Source organism: Chenopodium quinoa, unplaced genomic scaffold, assembly GCF_001683475.1.
Source record: "Chenopodium quinoa cultivar QQ74 unplaced genomic scaffold, ASM168347v1, whole genome shotgun sequence".
Taxonomy (NCBI): domain Eukaryota; kingdom Viridiplantae; phylum Streptophyta; class Magnoliopsida; order Caryophyllales; family Amaranthaceae; genus Chenopodium; species Chenopodium quinoa.
Genome location: NW_018742616.1, coordinates 4,846,013 through 4,869,873, shown reverse-complemented (window position 1 = coordinate 4,869,873; position 23,861 = coordinate 4,846,013). Strand labels below are relative to the sequence as shown.

Here is a 23,861-nt window from a genome sequence, read left to right as displayed (position 1 = left end):
TAAAAACTTTTGTTCTAGGAGTGTTTAATTAATACCCTCTTTTAAGTACATACATCGGGTCTTAGGTGCTACCAGCAGTCTTACCTTATTTATGGATGAAACATGTAACAAATCATTATTGAACATTAACCATTCATCCCCTTAACAATACGGAGAATAATGAAGATCACTTCACTTTTTACGTACTACCCGATTATAATGAAATAAAAAATAAAGTCATTCAACCACTGTATGATAAGTCACCGATTAATGGAAAAATCTTGCGTGTACCTGGTCTACAATAATATTATTGTGGACCTGAGGCTTATAAGCACGCAACTGACATTACATTAAACATAATGACCTTAATTTTAACATAGTAACTTATTTTAACATAGTAACTTTTATTAAAACTTGTGTGACCTATAATATTATTGTGAATTTGAAGTACGACGTTACGTTGAACATAGTGACCTTAATTTTAAAATAGTGACTTTTATTATTCATATTGACCAGTATATAAAAACTTTCATAAAAAAAAACCTCTATAGCTCTTATAATACACTAATGACTTTTATTTCAACATAATAACCTGTATTTTACAATGACCGTTTTTTTATTAATAAAATAACCATAGTCTCTCTAATATTAGTGGTCCACAATAAATTAGCGTGAATCAGATCCATTTAAGAGTTTGTATTAACGGTATAACAAGTTACACCATATTGGTCTCACCGACAAGGCGACAATGACAGATCTAGGGACGGGCCTACATAGGCTATGCCCGCCTTATGCCCTAAAAATACAAGGTGTATATATGAAATTGTTGTGTTTGTTTGATTATTCCCTCTGTCCTAAAATAACTGATATGTTGGACTATTTTTTTTCACTATTCATATACTACATATTAGTTTTGACTTCAGTTTTTTCTGCATAATAACAACATATTTTATCATAAAATATGTTGTTAAATAGGTATTGATATAAAGTTTCATAATATAACTTTTTTTTGTTAATAATTTTCATTAATATTTACTCATGCAAAAATAAGGTCAAACTAGTGCATTGACATCTGTGTAAAATTTGCCTTTGTCAATTATTCTGGGACATAGGAAGTATTTCACAAAATAGAGTTACTGAGTAGTTGAGTTAGTTATAGCTCTTTAATACGGAGTATCTATTCTGGTGTTGTAGGTAGTGAGTTCAAATCCCACAACAAGCATGTTTGTATTTTAAAATTTAATTTTTTTTTTTTTTTCTATTACTTAATACTCTGTGCAGCCATAAATGCTACATCTGTCATTGCTCACCAATAATTATACGCTGAACCAGTCGCATTTGTTTTAGAGTATGGTATTGTGGACCTTTATGGTTTTATCCAATTTAATTTTGTAGTGTTATTAGGCGGGCGTGGATAGTATACTCATATACTCCCTCTGTCCCTTATTTTTTGCCCCATTTGACTTTTCACGGTCTCCAATACACGTCTCCAAACGTATATATCTCCATTTTTATACGCGTAAAAATTATAAAATTTTGATATTAATAAACTATACAATGAGACAATTCTAACAAGATCCCACATGAATATATTATCACTTATAGATCAGCGAGAATCCATAGTCAAAGTTTTAAAAATTTGACTCATATTTTTACAATGGAGCAAAAATTAAGGGACGGGGGGAGTATATGATTGGTGGTGCCAATTTTAGTTTTGTAGCCGTGGGGATTGTGGATGAATTGAAGATGAATATTGTACATTTGTACCTGTCAATATTGTGTGTGTGTGTGACGTGGATTTATTGAGATATGAATGTATATTGATGTGATGCGGATTTCTCGTAATATCATATCAGTATACATTCATTTCTCAATAGGCTTGGTCATGAAAATTTTTTGGTGGGGATGGAGAAATAATATTCACATCCTCCACAGTACCCGTATTGATATCCCTGTAACACTTTGAATTGTGTTTATTATTTACATAATGTGTTAATATACATTTATACATGGTTTTCAATGCACTTCTTAACTAATCATGATTATTTTCAAATTTTTTTAAAGTAAATAATAGTAAGTGAGTTTGGGAACAAAAGTAATTTTTTTTATTTTTATTTTTATAAAGATAAGAAAAATAGAGGGCATTAAGAGACCCTCCTCACGAGGGGAACTCCTAATGCATCAAAGGAGAGAATAGTAGAGAGACTAGAGTTATTACAAGAAATAATATCTATACTATCACTAACTAGATGACCTACATTAGCTATCCAACAGCTGCCCAATTTGCCTCTCGAAAAATATGACGTATGCTCCAATTATCAAATTTGGTGAGAAGAGTGCAAATGTCTCTAATGATGAGCTGAATTTGCTAGGGAATTGACCAAGTGCCTTGAGAGAGTTGATGACAAGGAGATTATCGCCCTCAATATGAATATTTTTTATCCCAAGCTCAAGGACCAAAAGAATACATTTGTGAAGTGTTGTCGCCTCAGCAATGAAGACTTTGGTGTTGCCGAGATTGAAGGTACGTGCTCCTAAAGGAGTCCCGCTGCTGACTCTGCTGATGAATTCTGCTGCTGTCGAGTTGTTGAGAACCGAGCCACCAAAGTTGAGTTTGTGGAAGTTAAGGGGTGGTGCCTCCCAAGAAACCATGATGGAATTAGGTGAAGGAGGATGGGTAGAAAAGGAGGGGGGGAGTCTCTGGATAGGAGACCTCGAGGAAAAAAAAGGTATCGGTGAGAGTTCTATAATGCCACTCAGTGAACGCAATATGCGCTCGGTGGTAAATTCTCGATATATCAAAGGAGTCTTGCCTGAAGATAATGAAATTTCGCTCTTTCCAAAAACTCCAAACGAGGAAAATAAATTTCTTTGTAGCAATTTTGAATTTTTTAAGAAACATAAATGCTTCTATTAAATCATTGCAGGAATGGTACAATCTAACCATTGTAAAACCAAAGAATGATTCCAAACGTCTATAATGCGAGAACACGTAAGGAAGAGATGGTTTATTGTCTCACTTAGACTATTGCATAGAATACAGGTGCCACAAGGGGCTATCCGCCGTTTATGGAGAATGTCGCGAGTACTAATACTATTATGCTAGATTTGTTGATGCATAAATCTGATGAGTTTATCTCCAATGTATCCAACTAATAACAGATGTTGAACAATTAAAGAAAATCTACCAAAACAAACTAGCTAAAGTTTGATTAGTTAACCTTGATTTGTTTACAGGAACTTCCACCCACATACCCCGATCAACTAGGATTAAGTCTACAGGAAATAAATCTACCAATTTAATTGAGAATAAAAAATCGAGTGTTTTACTTAACACACAAAAGGCTGGAATACTATTTTCTTTTTTTTACCATTCAATGAATAATAAAACGAGTGCAATACTCAGCTTAAATACTGGCCTAAGAACAAAATCCACCAAAACTCAATACTAGCTAAATATTATCTTGTAAATAAGATAATATTTACAACGAACTGTTATGTGCTAGATATTATCTTAGAATAATATTCATAACTTTTATTCCCTACCAAACTCACACTTATGTGTAACAAGGGTTGACAAAATCCAACCTCACAAGTGCCAACACATAAATTGACATTAAAACAAAGAAATAATAATAATATGTAACTCCACCAACTACAAACGTGAAGTAACCATGCAAACATCCCCCACACAAGAGCCTTTGATGAACTGACTCTCGAACCCTGCTACTGCTATGTCAAGAGCAAGACTGATGTTGTCATTATAGAGGCACAACAAACTCTCGCAGTCTTCATCATCAATACCTGGATTATCCTCCCCTTCTTCAAAAGAATTTGTCCTCAAATGTCGAAGTTCATCATCCAGAACATAACGAGCCAAATCACCAACATTGAATGTAGCATGTACGCCATATTCCCCTGGTAATTCCAACTTATATGCATTATCGTTAGCCTTCTCAATGATCTTGAAAGGCCCATCACTACGAGGCATCAACTTATTTTTGCGTTTACTAGGAAACATTTCCTTCCGAAGATGTAACCATGCTAAGTCACCTTCCTTGAAAGTTTGTGCTTTGCGATGTCTGTTAGCACGTTCGTTGTACATGGAATTAATTTTCTCAATCCTTGCTCAAACTTGAGAATGTAACTTTTGCATAGCCTGTGCTTTAGCCTAGCATCTGGATTGACAACCTTGCCTTTAGGGAAGGGAATAAGGTCAAGTGGTAGCTTCGGATTAATACCATAAACCACCTCAAAAGGGGAGTGATTGGTTACATAAGTGGGTGACCTATTGTATGCGAACTTAGCATGAGCCAACTTAACATCCTAGTCTCTTTATGGAGAATGTCGCGAGTACTTATACTATTATGCAAGATTTGTTGATGCGTAAATCTGATGAGTTTATCTCCAATGTATCCAACTAATAACAGATGCTGAACAATTAAAGAAAATCTACCAAAACAAACTAGCTAAAGTTTGATTAGTTAACCTTGATTTGTTTACAGGAACTTCCACCCACAAACCCGATCAACTAGGATTAAGTCTACAAGAAATAAATCCACCAACTTAATTGAGAATAAAAAATCGAGTGTTTTACTTAACACACAAAAGGCTGGAATACTGTTTTTTTTTTTTTTTTTTACCATTCAATGAATAATAAAACGCGTGCAATACTCAGCTTAAATACTGGCCTAGGAACAAAACCACCAAAACTAAGATACTAGCTAAATATTATCTTGTAAATAATATAATATTTACAATTGTTATGTGTTAGATATTATCTTAGAAAATAAGATAATATCCATAACTTTTATTCTCTACCAAACTCACACTTATGCGTAACAAAGGTTTAAAAAATCCAACCTCACAAGTGCCAACACATAAACTGACATTAAAACTAAGAAATAATAATAATATGTATCTCTACCAACTACATACGTTGCCAAGTAACCATGTAAACATCCTCCACACAAGAGCCTTTGATGAACTGACTCTCGAACCCTACTACTGCTATGTCAAGAACAAGACTGATGTTGTCTTTATAGAGGCACAACAAACTCTCAAAGTCTTCATCATCAATACCTGGATTATTTGCCATAGGAAGATTTGGAGTTTTGGTGGAATATCTAGTTTTCAAATCCAACGATGAGTCCATTTGTTGTCATCTAGGTTGAGATGATCATGAGCTAGCTATGTGGCTGTTTTAACTGAGAAGTTTCCAGATGGAGTAAGACCCCACACAAAACTGTCTCTTGTCGGGATGGAGGGCAAGGGGATCCCAATAATTTGAGAGACAATATGAGAGGGAAGAAAAGCTCTAAGTTTCTGACGATCCCATTGATTATTTTCGGAGATAAAATCAGAAACCCTGGTGTCTAAGTCTACAAGGTTGGGGTCCATATGTAGGAGCTGCAATAAACTTTGGGGTGTGACCCAATTGTCAATCCAAAAAAAGATATCCTGTCCATCCCTAAATTTCGAACGAATGCCCTTTCTCAAAAATATCTCATTGGGCTAGGATCTTTCTCCAAATAAAGGAGTCTTTAGAACTTGGCGTGTATTCAAAAAAGGAATCATTATGAAGATATTTATCTCTAACAATCTGAAACCATAGGTTGGTCGGGTCTGAAATTATTTTACAACGCAACTTTGCTATGAAAGCTTTATTAAGAGGTAGAGTACGCCGTAAGCCTAAACCCCCAAAATCCTTTGGTCTGCACACCTTATCCCAAGAGATAACGGGAATGCTATTCTTGTATTGTTTTGCCTCCAGAAGAAATTTCGATGAATGGAATCCATGTTCTTTGCAACTTCTAGTGGAAGGAGGGAGGAGGAGCATAGATAAGAGGGTAGAACCTCTAGGTTGCTTTGAATAAGTGTATGTCTGCCGGCTTTGGAGAGGTAGTTTGCTTTCCAATGCTGGATATGCTGCTCTGTTTTTTCTATAATATTCTTATAGTCACGTTTAGTTGGATCATAGGAACTAAAATGCACCCCTAAGTATCTACCTAGGGAAGCCTTTGGCGTCATGTTAAATTTGGCAGCTTAACTCGCTTTTCGATTATTGGCAACATTCTTGGAGAAGATAATAGATGATTTATGGAAATTTACCAGCTGACCAGATAACCCACAAAACTCATCCAACACTGCTTTTAGGTTACGACAAGCAGCCGATGAGGTGGCCTTGCAAAAGACAAGGCTATCATCAGCGAATAGCAAGCAAGGAATATTGAACGATCTTGGACAAATTTTAAAACCAATACCTTATTTGTGATCCAAGCTTTCTAAAGAGAGTTTTCTGATCATTACCTCCATACATAGGATAAATAAATAAGGAGATAAGGAGTCTCCTTGCCGGAAACCTCGAAAGGGCTTAAACCATCCGATTGTTTCCCCATTTATTTGTAGAGAATATTACACAGTAGTAACACATCCTTTAATCCAATTAATCCATTGTTCGGGGAATCCAAAAGCTTAAGGCAATCCCAAAAAGAGTCCCACTCGATCCTATCAAAGGCTTTTTCCGTATCTAATTTTAGTGCACACCACCCCGTTTTATTCATCGATTTTTGAAAAGTCTTCAGTACTTCCTAAACGACAAGTATGTTATCATGAATAGAACGATTTGGCGTGAAAGCATTTTGCAGCGGGCTAATAGATTTTTTTAGAATTGGACATAAACGGGTGACCAATATTTTAGAAATGGCTTTATAAACTGTGTTCACCAAGCTAATGTGGCAGAAATGGTTAGGTGACTCAGGTTGCTCGATTTTTGGAATCAGAGAAATAATAGTGTGGTTCAAGGATTGGAGTAATAGGCCATGGGGAAAAAAAACTTTGGATTGCATGGGTAACGTCCTTTTCTATGATGTTCCAGTAGGATTGGAAGAACTTTTCCCCAAAACCATCTAAGCCCGGGGCTTTATTGGGGTTCATATCAAAGAAAGCATTTTTTTTATTTCTAATTGGGTGACGGGAGAGAGAGGAGAGAACAACAATCCTCATTTGAGGTGATGGGTTCAATGAAAGAAAGATCAAGGTGTCTTGCTGCACTATAAGTCGAGTTGAAATGAAGGTGAAAGGAATTACGAAGGAGTTTTTTTAATGTCGTTTGAACCATCAATCCAATCATTATCCTCATTTTGAAGCCTATGAATGGTCGTGGAAGCTATTTTTTGCCGCATGCGATTATGGAAAAACGAGTATTTCTATCCCCTTGAACTAGCCATTTTTTCCGACTTAAGGCGCCCCAATGCTGCTGTCTAAATAAGAGAAGCTTTTCCCGTTGATGGATCAGTCTATTGATATGACTAACTAGGATCGGGTTAAAGGTTGGAGCTGAAGTACCTGTTCAAATTGTTTGATTTTTTCTTCGTTATCTAACAATTTATTCCTATTATTGCCATATCGATTCTTTGCCCACGTTAAGTCCAGTCTTAATTTAAGCCAGTTTTTGCTGAATGCGATAAAAACGTGACCCTTGAATTGGGTGAGGCCACATTTTTTTAGTTATCGTGTGTGATTCTGCATATAGAGTCCAGTAGTTTTAAAACGAAATGGTCTTGGCATAAAAGTAGCGGGGTTGAAACGTGAGTCAAAGAGAAGAGGGATATGATCCAATACTATGAAGGTACTATATGACGATAAACTATTAGGAAAAACGGGATTAAAAGGATGGTTGGAGATGGCTCTATCCAACCTTTCATATATTACTTGTTATTTTTGGCATTATTGCTTCCAAGAAAAAGCATTTTGAGTGCAAGGTACCTCAATGGAATTAGTGTTAGCAAGTAAAGCTGGTAGACGTTGGAGTTGTTGACAATGCTCTACCTCCCAATTTATCCGAGTGGAATAACATCTCATTAAAATCACCAAGGACAAACTAAGGCAGACTTGTGTTAATACCGTAAGAGGTTAAACAATTCCAAAACAAAGGTTTTTCAGCTTCTGTGCAAGACAATATACCCCTGTGATAATCATATATTTATTTAAAGGCTTAAAATTTACTAACAAATGAGCACATCTCTCCTTAAGGTCAATACTTTTCATAGTTATATTAGTATTGTTCCAACAGACTCACAAACCACCAGAATGATTAACAAGATCAATAATATATTTGTTCTCAAAATGAAGGGCTTTTAAAATAGTTTTGCTATTATTATGATTGTTCTAGTTTCCAAAACGAAAATGATATCCGGATTATGTTTATTTTTTAAATGAATCAATTTGGCAAGAGCCTCGAGCTTTTTACCCCCTTGAATATTCCAACTTAAAGACTTTCATCTAAATAAATGTCACTGGAAAATGTGACAAAGTCACAAAGATGTCAAAGCGAGCGTCAAACACTCGGTTCCTGGTAGGTGCACGCACCCCATATCCAAACATTGAGATATTACAATTATACAAAATGAATTTGTGGGCAGAAATAAAGAAATAGATCAGGCATGATTGTAAATTAAATTTGCTATGGACAAAGAAAAGACCATAGCTACAATTTATCCCCGAATAAAAAGAATTTGCAAGAACAAATAAATTGTGTTCGATCCAAGTCAGTGGCGGTTTCAGGAATTGCTCGTTATGGGTTCGGACTCTCCAAACAAATATAGGGATATCAAATATCATGATTCAAAATAAAATTTGCATTTGCTAATTCGGGTGTGCACAATACAAGTCAATTACAAAAAAAAAAAAAAAAAAAAAAAAAGTTTAACTAAATTACAATTGAACTCGACTTTCTATGATTTTTGTGATTTTGACACACATTCTTTCCAAAAAATACTCTAATTCTTTAATCTCCAAACTGTAAAACACAATGCCAGAATATATACTTCCTCTGTTCTTTTTTACTTGATCAGTTTCTTTTATCACGCTTGCCAATGCAAAACTTTAACAATTAATAACTTTAATTCTCCATAAGTAAAAATTATAAAAGTTATATATTATAATATGGTACTTATGGAGACGAATTAAAAAAGATCCCGCATGAATATTTTTTTCCTTACATATTATTCACAAAAGATGGTCAAAGGAGAGGGGGGGGTGATGAATAGTGTAAAAGTCAAAGCGAGTCAAGTAAAAAAGAACGGAGGAAGTATATATTAACATTCTAAATTTACGAGATGCTGAGTTAGTCGATTTCGAACCCCTGACTTTTCTCCTAAAAATAAAGCTCTAACCACTGGTCCGCGCGATGCGTATTCTATATTATTGCATAGTTTAATATTTAACCCTAGTTTTAATTATTTTCTTTTTAAAAAAAACCTATTCGTTTTTTTTTCGGAGCCAGTATGGATTCACCTGAACTCACTAAACCCATACTGGAACCACCACTGATCCAAGTAGACATGGGGAGCCGAAGGTTGCTAGTAGGGCACCAACACCAGTTTGGTTGGTAAGGAGAAGGGCTCTAATAGGTCGGAACCTCTCATAGGTCCTCCCGACCCGAGTTAGCAGGCTAGGCACTTTAAAGTGGGAGGAAGGTAATAAAATCTCTACCCCAAAGCGCTTTTAGTGGGGTTTAATTCCACAACCTTTTGGTTGTGAGATGCAAACACTAGACCAAGTTTGCTTGGTGTATAGATATATAACATATATTGAATGAAACATCATAGTAATATGAAGGGATTATAGTGATGTGTTACCCTACATTAAGTTGTATTGTTGAGCTGTCACCTAAATTGCCGTTGAACTAACAAGCTACTACTAATTAAGAGAATGAATGAACACGTAGATGATTAAGAAATTTAGAATAGATAGATGACACCTGTGACCTGTTATTAGGTCCTCTATTATACCAAGTAACTTTAATTGGGTATACTATTTTGAAAAGCTTAGCTTGTATATACTAATAAATGTGCTTGCGATAAGACATAATTTAATTTAAAGATTGATTATTATACTTTCGTCATTTTCGTGAGTGTCAATTAGTCTTTCCCAACTGTCAACTGTTACCTCACTTACTAATTATTGTATTCATCACTAGTTACAAAGAATAATACAATACAAAAATTTATAGAACTATGATCGATACTAATAGGGTATGTGCACTGAACTAAGCTTGGTCTAATAGAAACAAGAGCATATGCTAACCTTAAGGATGAGGTATAATTCTTATTAGGGACAGTTTGGGGAGGTGATTACTTGATCTAGACTAGATTGACCACCCCAAAGTGTTTAAGCTCGCTAACCTAGACTAGATTGACCATCCATGAGGAATTTTGGTCCGATTAGACCCTTTATCATACATATTAAAAAAAAAAAAAAATACGAGAAGGTAGCTAGTATAAGCAACATTAGTGATCTTTCCTCTAATTATGTAGCAAAGAAAATTGAGGCCATTTGTCCAATTCTATATAATGTTGGATGTTGATGTTAGTTAAATGCTAAACGTAGAGTTGCACACGTTATTTGGGAGCCTAACTAGCATGTAGTTTGTACCATGCATGTGTATGTCTAATATCGATCTTAACATAATAATTTAGATTTTTTAGTCAATATTAAATTATTCATGGATATTTAATTTGTTACAATGTAATTTGGATAATTGATTATGAACATCGGGGGACCGTACTTACACTTACAAGTAAGACTTACGACAGCATTGACGGATTGTATGTTACTTTGTAGTGAGAAAGAAAGAGCATACAAAAAAAAACTACGTATGAATATATACTTCATAATAATGATAATGATAGATAGTGAGGAAAAAAAAAGAAAAAGAAATCTGACCTAGAAATTGATAAACTGTCACATGAAAGAAGGTAAAAGAACAAAGATGTATACTTTTATTAATACGGATTTAAGCTTTTCATCTTTTAGTTTGAATACAATACGAGTTAATCAGATTATTATTATTATTATTATGATTATATTATGATTACTGTTACTGTTACGACTCGTTTTATTATCCAATATCCATTAAAAAGTGATTTATGACAAGAGTGAATAGGTTAATTTGGCCCTATAAAATTTTGTTTACAAGTTTTACCATTGACTATAGTATAAAATAATTGGGAAATCACAAATTCACAAAGTTAAAGCAAGTTTTACTTCACCAATCACCACCATTATTATTTTAACAAGACCAACTGACTGTAAATTAATATACCTACTTATTTTTGAATTTTGATATTTAGATCGACATGCAATGATTAATGGACTCGAGAGCTAGTCAACACACTATAAGATTTACATTATTTTTAAGCATTAAACTTGAATTGTTCAAAAGACGAAGAGAAAATATATAAATTAAAAAGATATTAATGTACTTGTTGTATATTATAGGTGGTTGTTGTCCGATTAAGGCTTCCACCAACAAGTATTATATATAATGAATTTTCCGATCGTGATTGTTAGTCTTGCAATTTCTTGCATAAATGAAAATTCAATAACAAGATATGAAAGACTGCCTTTTCATGATCCTTGCATTGTGGGTTGATAGTTATTTTATGTACAATAAAAATAAAATTATTAATTATATAAATTAAACAATGATCTTGGAAAGAACAAGCTTACAGATGGATTAGTTACTTTGCTTTCTTTTTTTAGTTGTTTATGTTTGCTTTTCATGTTTGCCAACGTGCAACTATTATGATTTCTATAATTGTATAATTGTTGGGATAATATATCTTTAAAATATATATTTTCTTAAAATATAACAAAATAAGTTATTAAACATAATTCATTAACATGTAAATCTAGCTAGATTTGTATTATGGAGTATAAAATAAGAATTTCCATATAGTTGAAAAAACAATTGGTTTCATTTCTTACAAAAATTTGACGGTCAAAGTTGGATTTGGTAGCAACTTTTTTACAATAGGAGGTTGAGCTTGTGATACCTATGCTAAATGTCTAATTAATTTCTATAAGTCTAATTAATGCACAAGGTTACATTCTCATCTTAATTTTGTTGAACTTAATTTTCTTATGCTGAAATTATGTTTTTGTTAACTGTACTTATGCTAGTTTAAGCTCAAGATAAAATTTTTCTTCTTGAATGAACTTATAGTTGGTGAATTATCTTAATTTTACTGAAATATATTTAAATTGAGGAGATCGGACAAAATCTAAGGTTTTAAGTACTCACAAAGTCACAATCCAACGTGTTTGTTGCCGATTAAGATAAATAAAATTGTGTAACCTAAAGTGTATTTATAATACTAAAACATAAATCTAATTGATGAAGAAATCTAAAGTAAAGACAAATTGCATGCAAACACATCCATTTGGTCAGACTTTCTTATATTTAGAAGCTTCTTCATCACACGTATCATCAATTTATCATTGAATTGAGTCATTATGAGTATTTATAAAATTAATGTAAGGTGTAAAATAAAAGAAAGAAAAAAAAAAAAGAAACAACTTGTAGATTAATTTATGTAAGGTAGGTCTAATTTAATTACATTATATATATATATATTGACCTCAGTAATTAATTCATAAAATAATAAATATACAAGCTTTAAATAAAATGGTTGATTCATTTCTTATATAAATGCGACAAAAAACATACCTAGCCACACATAAAAATAAGTCAGCATTGAAAGGTAGTTTCCAACCTTGTTTTCCAACTTTAGAGGAAGAAAAAGAGCTTCATTAAATTTTCTTATTATTAAAATTATTATTACTAGTTAACTAGCTTGGAACCATGCAATATTCTTTTTCTTCAACTTCTTGTTCACTATGTTTATGTCTAGTCTTTCACCTCCTTATCATTTTCTCTACCACCACCCCGACGGTGGCAGTAGTAAAGCTGCCTCCGAATGTGACGGTTACTGCGATCCTGGCGTTCGGAGATTCGATCATTGATCCCGGGAACAATAACAACATCAAGACGATTATCAAGTGTAATCACCCTCCTTATGGTCAGGATTTCATGGGTGGCATTCCTACTGGCAGGTTCAGCAATGGAAGAATCCCTACTGATTTTTTAGGTATGAATGATAACACATGCATATGTACTAGTACTTCATGCATATGATCATCTCACATGCATATAATTTTTTTTTTTTTTTTTTTTTTTATCTTACTAAACCTTTTATTTTTGGGATTTTTTTGGGGGTTTATGGTTTTGGCTTTAGTAATATCACAATCTAAACTTTTATTTTAAAATTAAATTATTGTTTTATGAAGTATTAGTGAGAAGAGGGGGTGGCCCATGACGGGTATAAATTTTGACATTTACTTTGGTCCATATCTCTACACATAATATATATATATTGACCAAATGGATGACCAAAATAAAATTATTGTTTTATGAAGTATTAGGGAGAGTATGAATATAACGAATTATACCCACGTATCATCTCATTTGAATGTCTGAGTGATGAAGAACCTCAAGTGTCTAGCCTTAGATTATTTTTAAAAGATTGTTTTATTAATAAATCTAAAATGAACTCCATCGTATTAATAACTAAGGTTATTAATCTAAAATAATCGTGCGAAATTCGATATGTATGTAACATTTTTGTGTGTGTTTGTGTGAGTATTGTAAGCTAATGGAAATAAAATCTGTCAAATAATTAACAATAATTATTACAATCATATTTGAATATACACTAGTAAAAATTGAATTAGATACAGGGTTGTGGGGAAGCGGGCGAGGTTATTATATGATCGCAATATAAATTCATTTTATATCAACTAATTAGGTGCTTATTGGCATGCATACAACCACCTACTCAAATCACATTATACGATTTTTTTTTTTCTTGACAACGAAATCACATTTTATGGTTTTCCCAAATTATTTATTTTATGCAACATGTTGCGCCTACTTCTCTCAATAGTCAATACTACAAGTTGAACATATTAATTACAATCATATTTCTATTCATTCACAAAAGAATATGCATAAAACTTTGTAGGTAAAAAGAACGTACATTTCAGAATGATAGTAAATGAAATTAAAGTAGGATAAAAAATATACAAAAGAAAAAAATAAATCCTGGGGCGTAACTGCATAAGTGCATAACTGTGATTGCTCTACAGTACACCAAAATAAAAACTACTCCGTGCCTAATTAAGATTGTTAATTGCTAGTTGTTGAAAGCTAAGTGTAAAATCACACTTAAGGTCAATGGCGGATATTGACCAAAGATATTGGAGGGTCGTGATTTAATCTTTTATCTCTCGCTCAAAACTAATCACTATGTTCTAATATATTATAAGTAAAATAAGGTTATTTATGTTTATTAATTAATTAATAATTATAATTTATCGGGGGCCGGGCCCTAAATGGCTCAGGTGAAAAGTCCCTTTGCTTAGGGCAGTATTACTATACTTGTACGTACTATGATTTATGAAAAACATGCCTGCCAATTATTTGTCTTATCACAATGTTATTATTACTCAGAGAAAATTAGGTGAAAAATTTAAAGTGTAATCAACTAAATACATTGATTTTTTCCATTTTCGCAAAACACCAAACCTTTGGCATAAGCGTTAAATTAGAAAAAGAATTAAAGGTTCACGCAAGTTTCATTGTTTTAGGTTGCCTGATTATTATGTATCCTTTCAAAGTAGTGTAACAGTTTAAGCAGTGATTGATAGTGATTACTTAATTGTATTTCTTTTTCTATTTTATTCTTTTGAGAGCTTAGAACAAGTCTTTAATTACTAATTAAGTCCGGGAGCGAAAGATAGCTCAGTTGGTTAGAGCTTCTCTCCTAGTTTAAAAGGATTTTGTATGTGATCGATTAATCATTAGCCTTTGTGGCTCTCTAAACACCAAAATTTTTGTGTACACGACTAAAATTGTGTATAACAATTTCATTTTGACATACATGCGTGTACATAAGCACTAGACCTATCTAAGAAAAATAGAGTAGCCGAGCGGTGATTTCCACAATTGGCTTAATTGACAACCATGCATATTCATCATTCAATTAGTGTGATATATATATATATATATATATATATATATATATATATATATATATATATATATATATATATATATATATATATATATATATATATATATATATATATATATATATATATATATATATATATATATATATATATACACCTTTTTGTTTAGGGTTTGTGTACATAATTTGTACCCATATATATAACTATTGATCACAGTATGAGGTTGTTGCATAATCATTGGTTAATACTTAATAGGAAAGCGCTATTGAACTCGAAAAGTTAAAAATCGGAACTTAGCTAGGTTTTATGTAAAATTATACGGTAGCTTAATGTGATAACTCACAAGTGTTACGTGAGCTGAGAGTTAAGATAGAGTGGTCTATGCACAAAGAAAGCTCCATCATCTTGCAATTGTATAAGACCGATTCTTCGTTTTTTTGAAGCCACTCATTATTTTTATTTTTATTTTTAATTTTATTCTATTTATTATTATATGAAAAGATTGAAAACTACTTGTATGTTGTATTGCATAGTTGGTCTACATACACGTCTTGCCAAATGCCAACGAGTACATGCATGGCTTTTCATTTGATGTAATTGATCGTTGATGTGTTTTAAAGATCAAATTTAGGGAATAAATATAGTTGGTTGATGGTTAAGATGAGATTACATGTCATGAAAGACATTTGTCATATTTTCATTCATAGTTATAACTCGTATGTGAGGCTCATAGCCAATATACAGTATTAATCATATTATTCATTCGTATAATTAATACGTAACTGAACAAAAAAGGAAATAAATAACTCAAATTGAGTAATAATATTATCATACTAGGGAATAATGTACATGTTATTGACACAAGCTAAGTAGCTCATATAATACGGAGTACTTTTGTTGGTAAAAATTTCACAAGTAACTCACATTGTTTGGCTTAATTTGTCTTGAAATTTAAAGTGTTAGAGTACTTGTACAATACTCGAATTACTAGCTATCTCAACATCAAATGTGGCTCATTGTTGTAATATTTGTTTGGGTTGTACTTGATTGGTCTTAGTAATGTACACAATATGTTATATGGGGTGTATGTTGTTAATTGCAGCGCAAGAATTATCAATAAAGGATTATGTACCAGCTTATTTGGATGCCAATTTAAGTCCAGATGATCTCCTAACCGGTGTCAGTTTTGCTTCTGGAGCTGCTGGTTTTGACCCTTTGACTTCTAAAGTTGCGGTAAGCTCTTTCATAATTTCATGAAACTTCAAGGCAAAAAAATTTAAAAGTAATAATAAAAATTCATTGACTCTAGAGTACATTAATTACTCAGTTCTAAGTTAATTGCAACAAAATGCACAAATAATTTTTTATCAGTAGCATTTTTAATAAGTATGACTTATTTTCATTTGGGGATGTTTTAAAAATTAAGCTCACTTTTACTTAAATTTTATATTTTTATTATCACCTCCTCCCACAATATTTACGAAGTATGGATCGGAGTACATATTTCCAGTCTCTCTCTTAATTTATCCACATTTGTTCTTTAAGGCTGACCGCTTTAATTTTTTACTTCATCTCCTATAATTTATCCATCTTTTTTCACATATATGCTTATTCAATATAAAAAATATGTCACACATAATTAGTATTAAAGTCAATATTCCAATTAACATAATTTGGAATAATGGAGAAAACGAATGTTTTAAAATTTCAACACTATTATAACCACAAATAATATTGTGATCCCCCTTGATTGGTGTATTTGGTCTCATAATTAGCTGTTAGATCTCACCTACATCTCCTTATTCTAATTAATTTTGGTTATGTCTAATTGTTTTCTATGTTGTTGGATGTATGCAGTCAGTGATATCACTATCACAGCAGCTAGAACATTTTAAAGAATACATAGAGAAAGTGAAGCAACTAGTTGGGGTTGAGAAGACCAATTTCATTTTGGCAAACACTGTTTACTTTGTTGTTGCTGGAAGTGATGATATTGCCAACACTTATTTTGGTACTCCTTTCAGAAGATTTCATTATGATATTCCTTCTTACACTGATCTTATGCTTCACTCTGCTTCTTCATTCATCCAGGTATCGAAATGTTTTTACTTGTATGTTTTTGGTTGTGTTTCTTAAGTGTGCATCCGATGTTTTTAAGGAAAATGCTAAATATAGCCCTTAGAGCTACATATAAGGTGCTAAAAGTGGGGAAAAATAAATAAAAATATAACATTAGTTACATTGATGTACGTGTAAATTTGTCATGCATTTCTAAATTAATACAATACTAATTAGGATAGATATTAAATGCTTATTCTTATCCCTTAGGGCTACATATAGCGCTACCTTAATTTTAGTTATTGTTTTACACTTGGTTTAAGGTAATAATTTTAATTTTAACGAGTTTTAATGTGATATTTAGGCCCGTTCTCTCACTTTATTTTTGTTGAACTGAAATTATTTTTAATGAATTGAAATTATTTTTCTTAAACTTAAATTACTTTTAATGAACTAAAATTAATTTTACAAGAACTGAAATTATTTTAACAAATTCTCTATTATATTTTTTTCTTTAAAGTTACTGATTTTTACTAAATTGAAATTATATTTTTATTGAATTCTTGTATTATTGTTTTTATGGTGAACAATACTGACCATCAGAACATGGCCTTAATTTTATTGTTTATCTGTGTAAGTGAGGAAGTAAATTTATAGAGGTAAGACTTAAGTGTTTTTTATTTTTTTTTATTTTTTTTTTAATATTTTTTTTTGACGGGTTAACTTTTTACATTAAGATATTGGTTAAAGTTAGATCAGAGCATGCCTAGAAGTATGTGCACTCGTTTGCATAATTAGTCCCTTACAAAATCCTAATACATGTTTTACCTCATACTACTTCCGCATCCATTCTATTTTAGTTGTCAAGCTAGCATTCAAGCATCAACATGACAACTAATAATATAGTCACATACACTGTATATCTATTTGAAAAATAAATTGATGAATTTAATTAGAGATGATCATCAATGACCCAGCTCGAAAAAGACCGTTTTGGCCCAATAAGCCTGACGGATTTGGACACAAGATTTTATTCATAGGACCAGCCTAGCTCGTTTTTTTATCCCCTCTAAATTTAATTAAGCTTCCATTCATGTACCCTCAAAAGACTAAAATAGGGACTACTATTCAATACCACTCCACCATATTATACCCTTAAAATTCCTATTTAATGTTCTATTCTCATCTTTGGCATAGTAAATATGGTTGTTATAGAATATAGATCCTTCATCTATTTTATTAAAGCCATGAAAAATGGTCATTGTCATGACCGTGAATTTATAGTAAAGACATATTTGTACATGACAATAATAATGTCAAATAATAAAGTTATATGGTACGGTAGTGTTTGATCAACCATTTTAATTATATTGGGGACACATAATAAACTGTATCACTATTCGTACATAAATATGAAAAAGTCACACCCAATCATGTAGGAACCGTTTGGTTGGGGGTAATAATCAAAGGGAAAGGGAATGAATAGGCTCAATTTCCTTTGTTGTTGTTTGTTACTTTTTGTCATTCCCTTTACCCATTTTTATTTTTGAGTTCACCTAATTTTAGTCCACACTAATTCCTCACCCCCCCTACACTTTTCCATTCCCTTTCCATGACCATCACCTTCACCCTCTATCCTCAACACTAGAAAACCAGAACCACCGGCAGTAATCACTAAAGGCCACCGGAATCAACCACTAAAGGCCACCGGCGATGAAGCCTCTGGCAGAAACTCCGATAGATTAGCCTCCCTCGACCTCTTCCCGTAGGAACCACTCCCCGGCGAGAACCACGAATTGCCACCCCTCTCTTCCGGAAAAGCGCTCCCCCTCACTTGAAAACATTCACCCACCCGCGAAAAACACTAGAAACCTCTTCCCCTCCTTGTAAAACCGCCGGTCGACGGTTGTACAAGGAGGGGAAGGGGTTTCTAGGGTTTTTCGCGGGTGGGTATATGTTTTCAGGGAGGGGGAGCGCTTTTCGGGGAGAGAGGACGGGCGACGAAGGGTGGGGGATGTGTGGCGAGGGCCAGCGGGTGAGGCTGGGTGGTGGGGAGGCTGGAAAAGTGTCAAAGTGAAGGAAATAGGTGGTTCTATGGTGGTGGTGTGGTGGGTCGACTAGTGGTTTGTTTCCTTCTGTTTTTTTTGTAAACCAAACAACATTGTACGTGGAATGGTTTTTCATTCCATTCTCTTTCTTTCCCTTTGTTCATTCCTTTCCGTTTACCCTGTGCAAACTAAATGGCCCCTTAGCATATTGAGTTCGTGACCTCCTTAGTAAGCTTAATTAATTAAGCTGACTTTTTACACCTCACTCTCCAAGATCAAATCATCCAATTACTAAAAATATCATACAAGTAGATATATATACAAGTAGATATTTTCTCCATTCTTTTTTACTTGACCCGCTTTGACTTTTACACTATTCTCCATCTTTCCTTTCATCGTCTTTCGTGAATAATATGTAAGGAAAAACATATTCATGTGGGATTTTTTTGAATTCGTCTCAATATGTACTATCATAATATATAACTTTTGTAATTTTTACTTATGGAGGATTAAAGTTATTGATCGCTAAAGTTTTGCATTGACAAGCGTGATAAAAGAAACAGGTAAAGTTAAAAGAACAGAGGAAGTATATATAATAGCTTTGTCTTAAAAAGAAAAGTATTAATTATAGGGTAATGATATATATAGCCCTTAGTGCTATATATAAGCATTAAATATACTTCCTAAAATGGAATTAAATTGAGAATTCATGACAAAATCACATGTAGACCGGTGTAATTGATGCTAATTTATCCTTAATATTTCCTTTTTTTAGCTTCTTATACATAGCCCTTAGGGCTATATTTATCATTTTCCTTAATTATATACTTCCTTTATCACAAATTCATTACTTTTTTTTCTTTTTTCTTTTTTCTTTTTTTTTATTTTTATTTATCTTTTTTTTTTTTTTTTTTTTTTTTTGAGGAAATCACAAATTTATTGCTTGGGAAAATTTCAATTCAATGTTATAGTTTATTTGTAGCTTGAAAAATTAAAGTTGCAACTTGCAAGCAAGGTTACGTTGCCATAAAAAAAAAAATAGAGAGAAAGTAGTCAAATATTACATACGAAGTACTTTTAAGTTTAAAATATTATTTTGCGTAATTATTTTTTTGTAAGGTTAGGTTTCTTAACACAGTATTTTTTTGTAAGGTTAGGTTTCTTAACACAGTTTAGGCTGATCATCATCTAACCCCTACATAAAATATCAAATCAATTGTTTCATTCAAACTCATATATATCGATCACAATGAGCTTCTACTTATTATTACTAGAATTGACCTAATTAATTAATTTCGTATGTAATGCAATTATTATTGATAATACATATGAATTTGAAAATGAACAGGAGTTATATGGACTTGGGGCGCGAAGGATAGCAGTATTTGGTGCACCTCCCATAGGATGTGTGCCATCACAAAGAACCCTAGGAGGAGGAATTGTGAGAGAATGTGCTGCAAATTACAACGAAGCTGCTATATTGTTCAATTCTAAGCTGTCTCGTGAACTTGATTCTCTCACTCAAAAGCTTCCTAACTCAAGGGTTGTCTATATTGACATTTACACCCCTTTGTTTGATATTATTCAGAATCCGGCTAAATACGGTACTCTCCCTAACTTATTCTATTTTCTTCGCCTTTAATTATCATCACAACATATTTGGTAGGTGGTAATCCTTGACAAGTCAATCCATAACACTTTTCATTATCACATAATGCATTGTTTTTTAAAGTCGTGTTTTAAGTTATGAGTGGTTGTCTTGGATTGAATTATTTAAAACCTAATGTATATAGGGATGTTTGGTACGTGAAAATTGAGAAATTTGGGAATTGAATTAAAATTGAAATTAAAAGTTAGAATTTGTGGTCGAGTATATATAAATATGACTAATAATAAATTATAAGTTTACAAAAATATTCTTCTCAACATTTCTTCTCTTCCCTATTATTTTTTTGGTGCAAGGAGGGACTAGGCCTCAAAAGAATTTATTCTATTAGATATACTTTAATGGCAATTTCTTTGTTAAAAATATATGGCCTAAAATTCCAAGCCAAAGAAACAAACCCAACAGTTTGTACTTTTGACTATTAAAAAATTAAATTCTTATCCGATCCGATCCCCACCGAAAGTTCTCACATACAAAACACCAAACTTGTCAGTTGGTGTGGTTTTCATGTTTAAATTCCTTTAAAAGACTCTACACGTCAGTTGTTTTTGACATAAGATGACATAATTTGTAAATATTTGGTTGTGATTATTGCCATTCAAAGTAGGGCATTAAAAATTTTACAAACTTTAGAATGGTACTAGATATGTAAAGGCATGTTTTTTGTATCTTTAGGGTGCGATGGGATGAACAATTTACATGAAACTAACGGTATTAGAGTGGAATAATCAATAATGTCAAACACATTATTCCTATAACGTATTAGTAGTTAAATAGTAGAATTCCTTTTTTTTTTTATTTATTTTTTTTTTTATTTTTTAAATAGTAGTATTTAAATATAATTCAAGTCTTGACAAGTTTGCTGTGACGTCGCCGCCTGTGAAATACTCCGTAGTTAAGTTATTGATGGAGTGGTACGAGGAAATTAAATTCGATAATAAGTTCAGACTTTTATGTGCAAATATTCTCATCATAATTAATGTTTATTAAATATTCTCATCACATTGGTGTGAATCTTTGTGTGTTGTGTCTTAAAAACTCTACGGATCCATTTACTCGATCTCTTCATTATTTTTTTTCATTTTTTGTTTTATTTTCTACTTATAATTGTAATTTGAAATTTAATTTAATCCCATCTTTCTAATATAATGACCATATAAAAAATAAATAAATAATAAAATAAAAAAAACACAAATCAACATAATCTCTCAGCATATTGATGTGTATAGTTTGTATGAATTGTATCTCAATCCTTATGTAACCCGGCCTTACACGACCACGCATTAGAAAAACATTTAGATACAATTTTCATGTTGATATTAGCTTATAAATTCATGACAATATCACAAGTCACTCAGTTTTATTTAAATACATATGGCAATTTGCATCCCTAATTAGTTTTTCCATTCTCACCATACCATCACTAAATTTAATCAAGTTAACTACGGAGTGCAATTTTTTCTACCATTGTAAAAAAAGTGAGGAATTTTTAATAATTTTTTTTTTCTACCATTGTAAAAAATCAGGGTTTGAGCAAGTGGTGAAGGGTTGTTGTGGCACAGGGTTAATAGAAGTAACGTCGTTATTGTGCAACAAGTTAGATGCAGTATGTCCAGATGATACAAAGTACTTATTCTGGGATAGCTACCATCCCACTGAAAAAGGTTATCAGGTTCTCCTTAGCTTGCTCATTGACAAATATATCAGCCGCCTTTATTGATACATCATCGAGTTCAACTTAAATTATTACTAGTACTATATGTTTATAGTACTAATTTTTTTTTTATAATTTTTTATTTATTTTTCCCTATGTTATTAAATAATTCCTTTCGGCATTATTGGTAAGAAATTAATACCAATGCATTGCTCTTGAGTCTTGATTGTTGTAGCTTCATTCTATGTAATGATTTTCATTCATTTTTTTTCATTTTATTTTGTTCACATTTACAATACGTACAAATTCGTTTTACTTGTATATCAGCCCGCACATATATAAAATTACACACCCGCGGGAGTATTTGTGAAATTCACAATATAAATTGGTATTACAAAGCCCATGTTATCCATCTTCTCTCTTTTTTTTTTTTTTTTTTTTTTTTTTTTTTTTTGTTTTTTTTTTTTTTTTTTTTTTTTTTTAAGGTTAAACGAAGTACCAAATTAAAAAGTATGTATTTTTTGCTATATTAGTGTAAAAAAGATAGGTATAATATACAAAAGGAAGGACAATTATCTTCTTTCAAGACTAAAACTGACTTATCAAAGTTCATAAAAAAAGTATGCAATATGTCTAGTAGAAGTTAACTTGAAACAACAATACATCATGTGTAGTTGGACAAAATAGGGAATGCTTAGCATTAAGTTGATTTCTAAGGATTGACTCAATAAAAGATGGTCGTGTTGGAGTAGTTTTCATAATAAGTATGTTAATAACGGAAAAAAATGTCTTACATTGGTAGAATATAAGTTGGTTTATATAGTTTAGTATAGTTTAGTCTATATAGTTTGATGTTGGGAAGGAAGTCCCCACATTAATAAAATAGATCGAAAAAGTTAGCTTATTCTATATAACTTGATGTTGAGTAGGAAGTCTCACATTGGTGGAATAGAAGAAGTATAGCTTGGAGCAAGTGAATAAATTTGAATATTTGAAGCATAAACGAATATTAACGAAAGGCAAGGAATTTGACCTTGGGCCGATGGAGCGCGAACCCAAACTTGTTTTTTGATAGTTGTAAGACTCGATAGGGCTATTGGGTATGAATCTAGTTACACTTTCGACAGTTAATTTACCCGACTAGGCGGGCTTAGCCAAATCAAGCGCGTGAGTCTAATTGCACTTCCGTTAATTTATTCGCTTGACCGAGCGGGCTTAGCCCGATTAGGTGTGTGTTCATAGTTTCCTACGAATAATTAAGGAAGATAATCGTGACTATTCATTATAAAATCAGATTATCTTAATTAATTAAGATTAGGAAGTGGTGACTCTTGGAATTAATTTAAATATTCATGGCCAACTTAACTTGAAATTCTTCTTTCTAATTTTCATTTTCTATTTTCACTATTCTTAAGAAGTTCAATTATGTTTCTATAGTTGATCTCGATATTTAGGTAAATCTTGGAAGCATAATCAGAAACTCATAGCATTCATAGAACTTTTATAATATTAAGTATAGTTAGTGAAAAAAAGAATACTATGTTACATAATTCAGATCAATTGTTAGTAATAGATAGAA

General features: G+C 32.2%; 1 protein-coding gene across 1 annotated transcript; it reads left to right on the top strand.

Annotated features, from left to right (window-relative positions):
* The first annotated feature begins 12,473 nt into the window (after window positions 1–12,473).
* Window positions 12,474–22,694, top strand: LOC110721701 (GDSL esterase/lipase EXL3-like). Its single transcript, XM_021900903.1, has 5 exons — window positions 12,474–12,914; window positions 15,959–16,089; window positions 16,714–16,947; window positions 20,311–20,566; window positions 22,155–22,694. The coding sequence occupies exons 1-5, from the start codon at window positions 12,629–12,631 to the stop codon at window positions 22,346–22,348; spliced, it is 1,101 nt and encodes a 366-aa protein (XP_021756595.1). The 5' UTR covers window positions 12,474–12,628; the 3' UTR covers window positions 22,349–22,694.
* Window positions 22,695–23,861: the final 1,167 nt, after the last annotated feature.

Coding starts and splice junctions, on each gene's coding strand:
- LOC110721701 (XM_021900903.1), top strand. CDS start 12,629: ATGCAATATTCTTTTTCTTCAACTTCTTGTTCACTATGTTTATGTCTA. Junction 16,090..16,713: donor CTTTGACTTCTAAAGTTGCG/GTAAGCTCTTTC, acceptor GGATGTATGCAG/TCAGTGATATCACTATCACA. Junction 16,948..20,310: donor CTGCTTCTTCATTCATCCAG/GTATCGAAATGT, acceptor GAAAATGAACAG/GAGTTATATGGACTTGGGGC.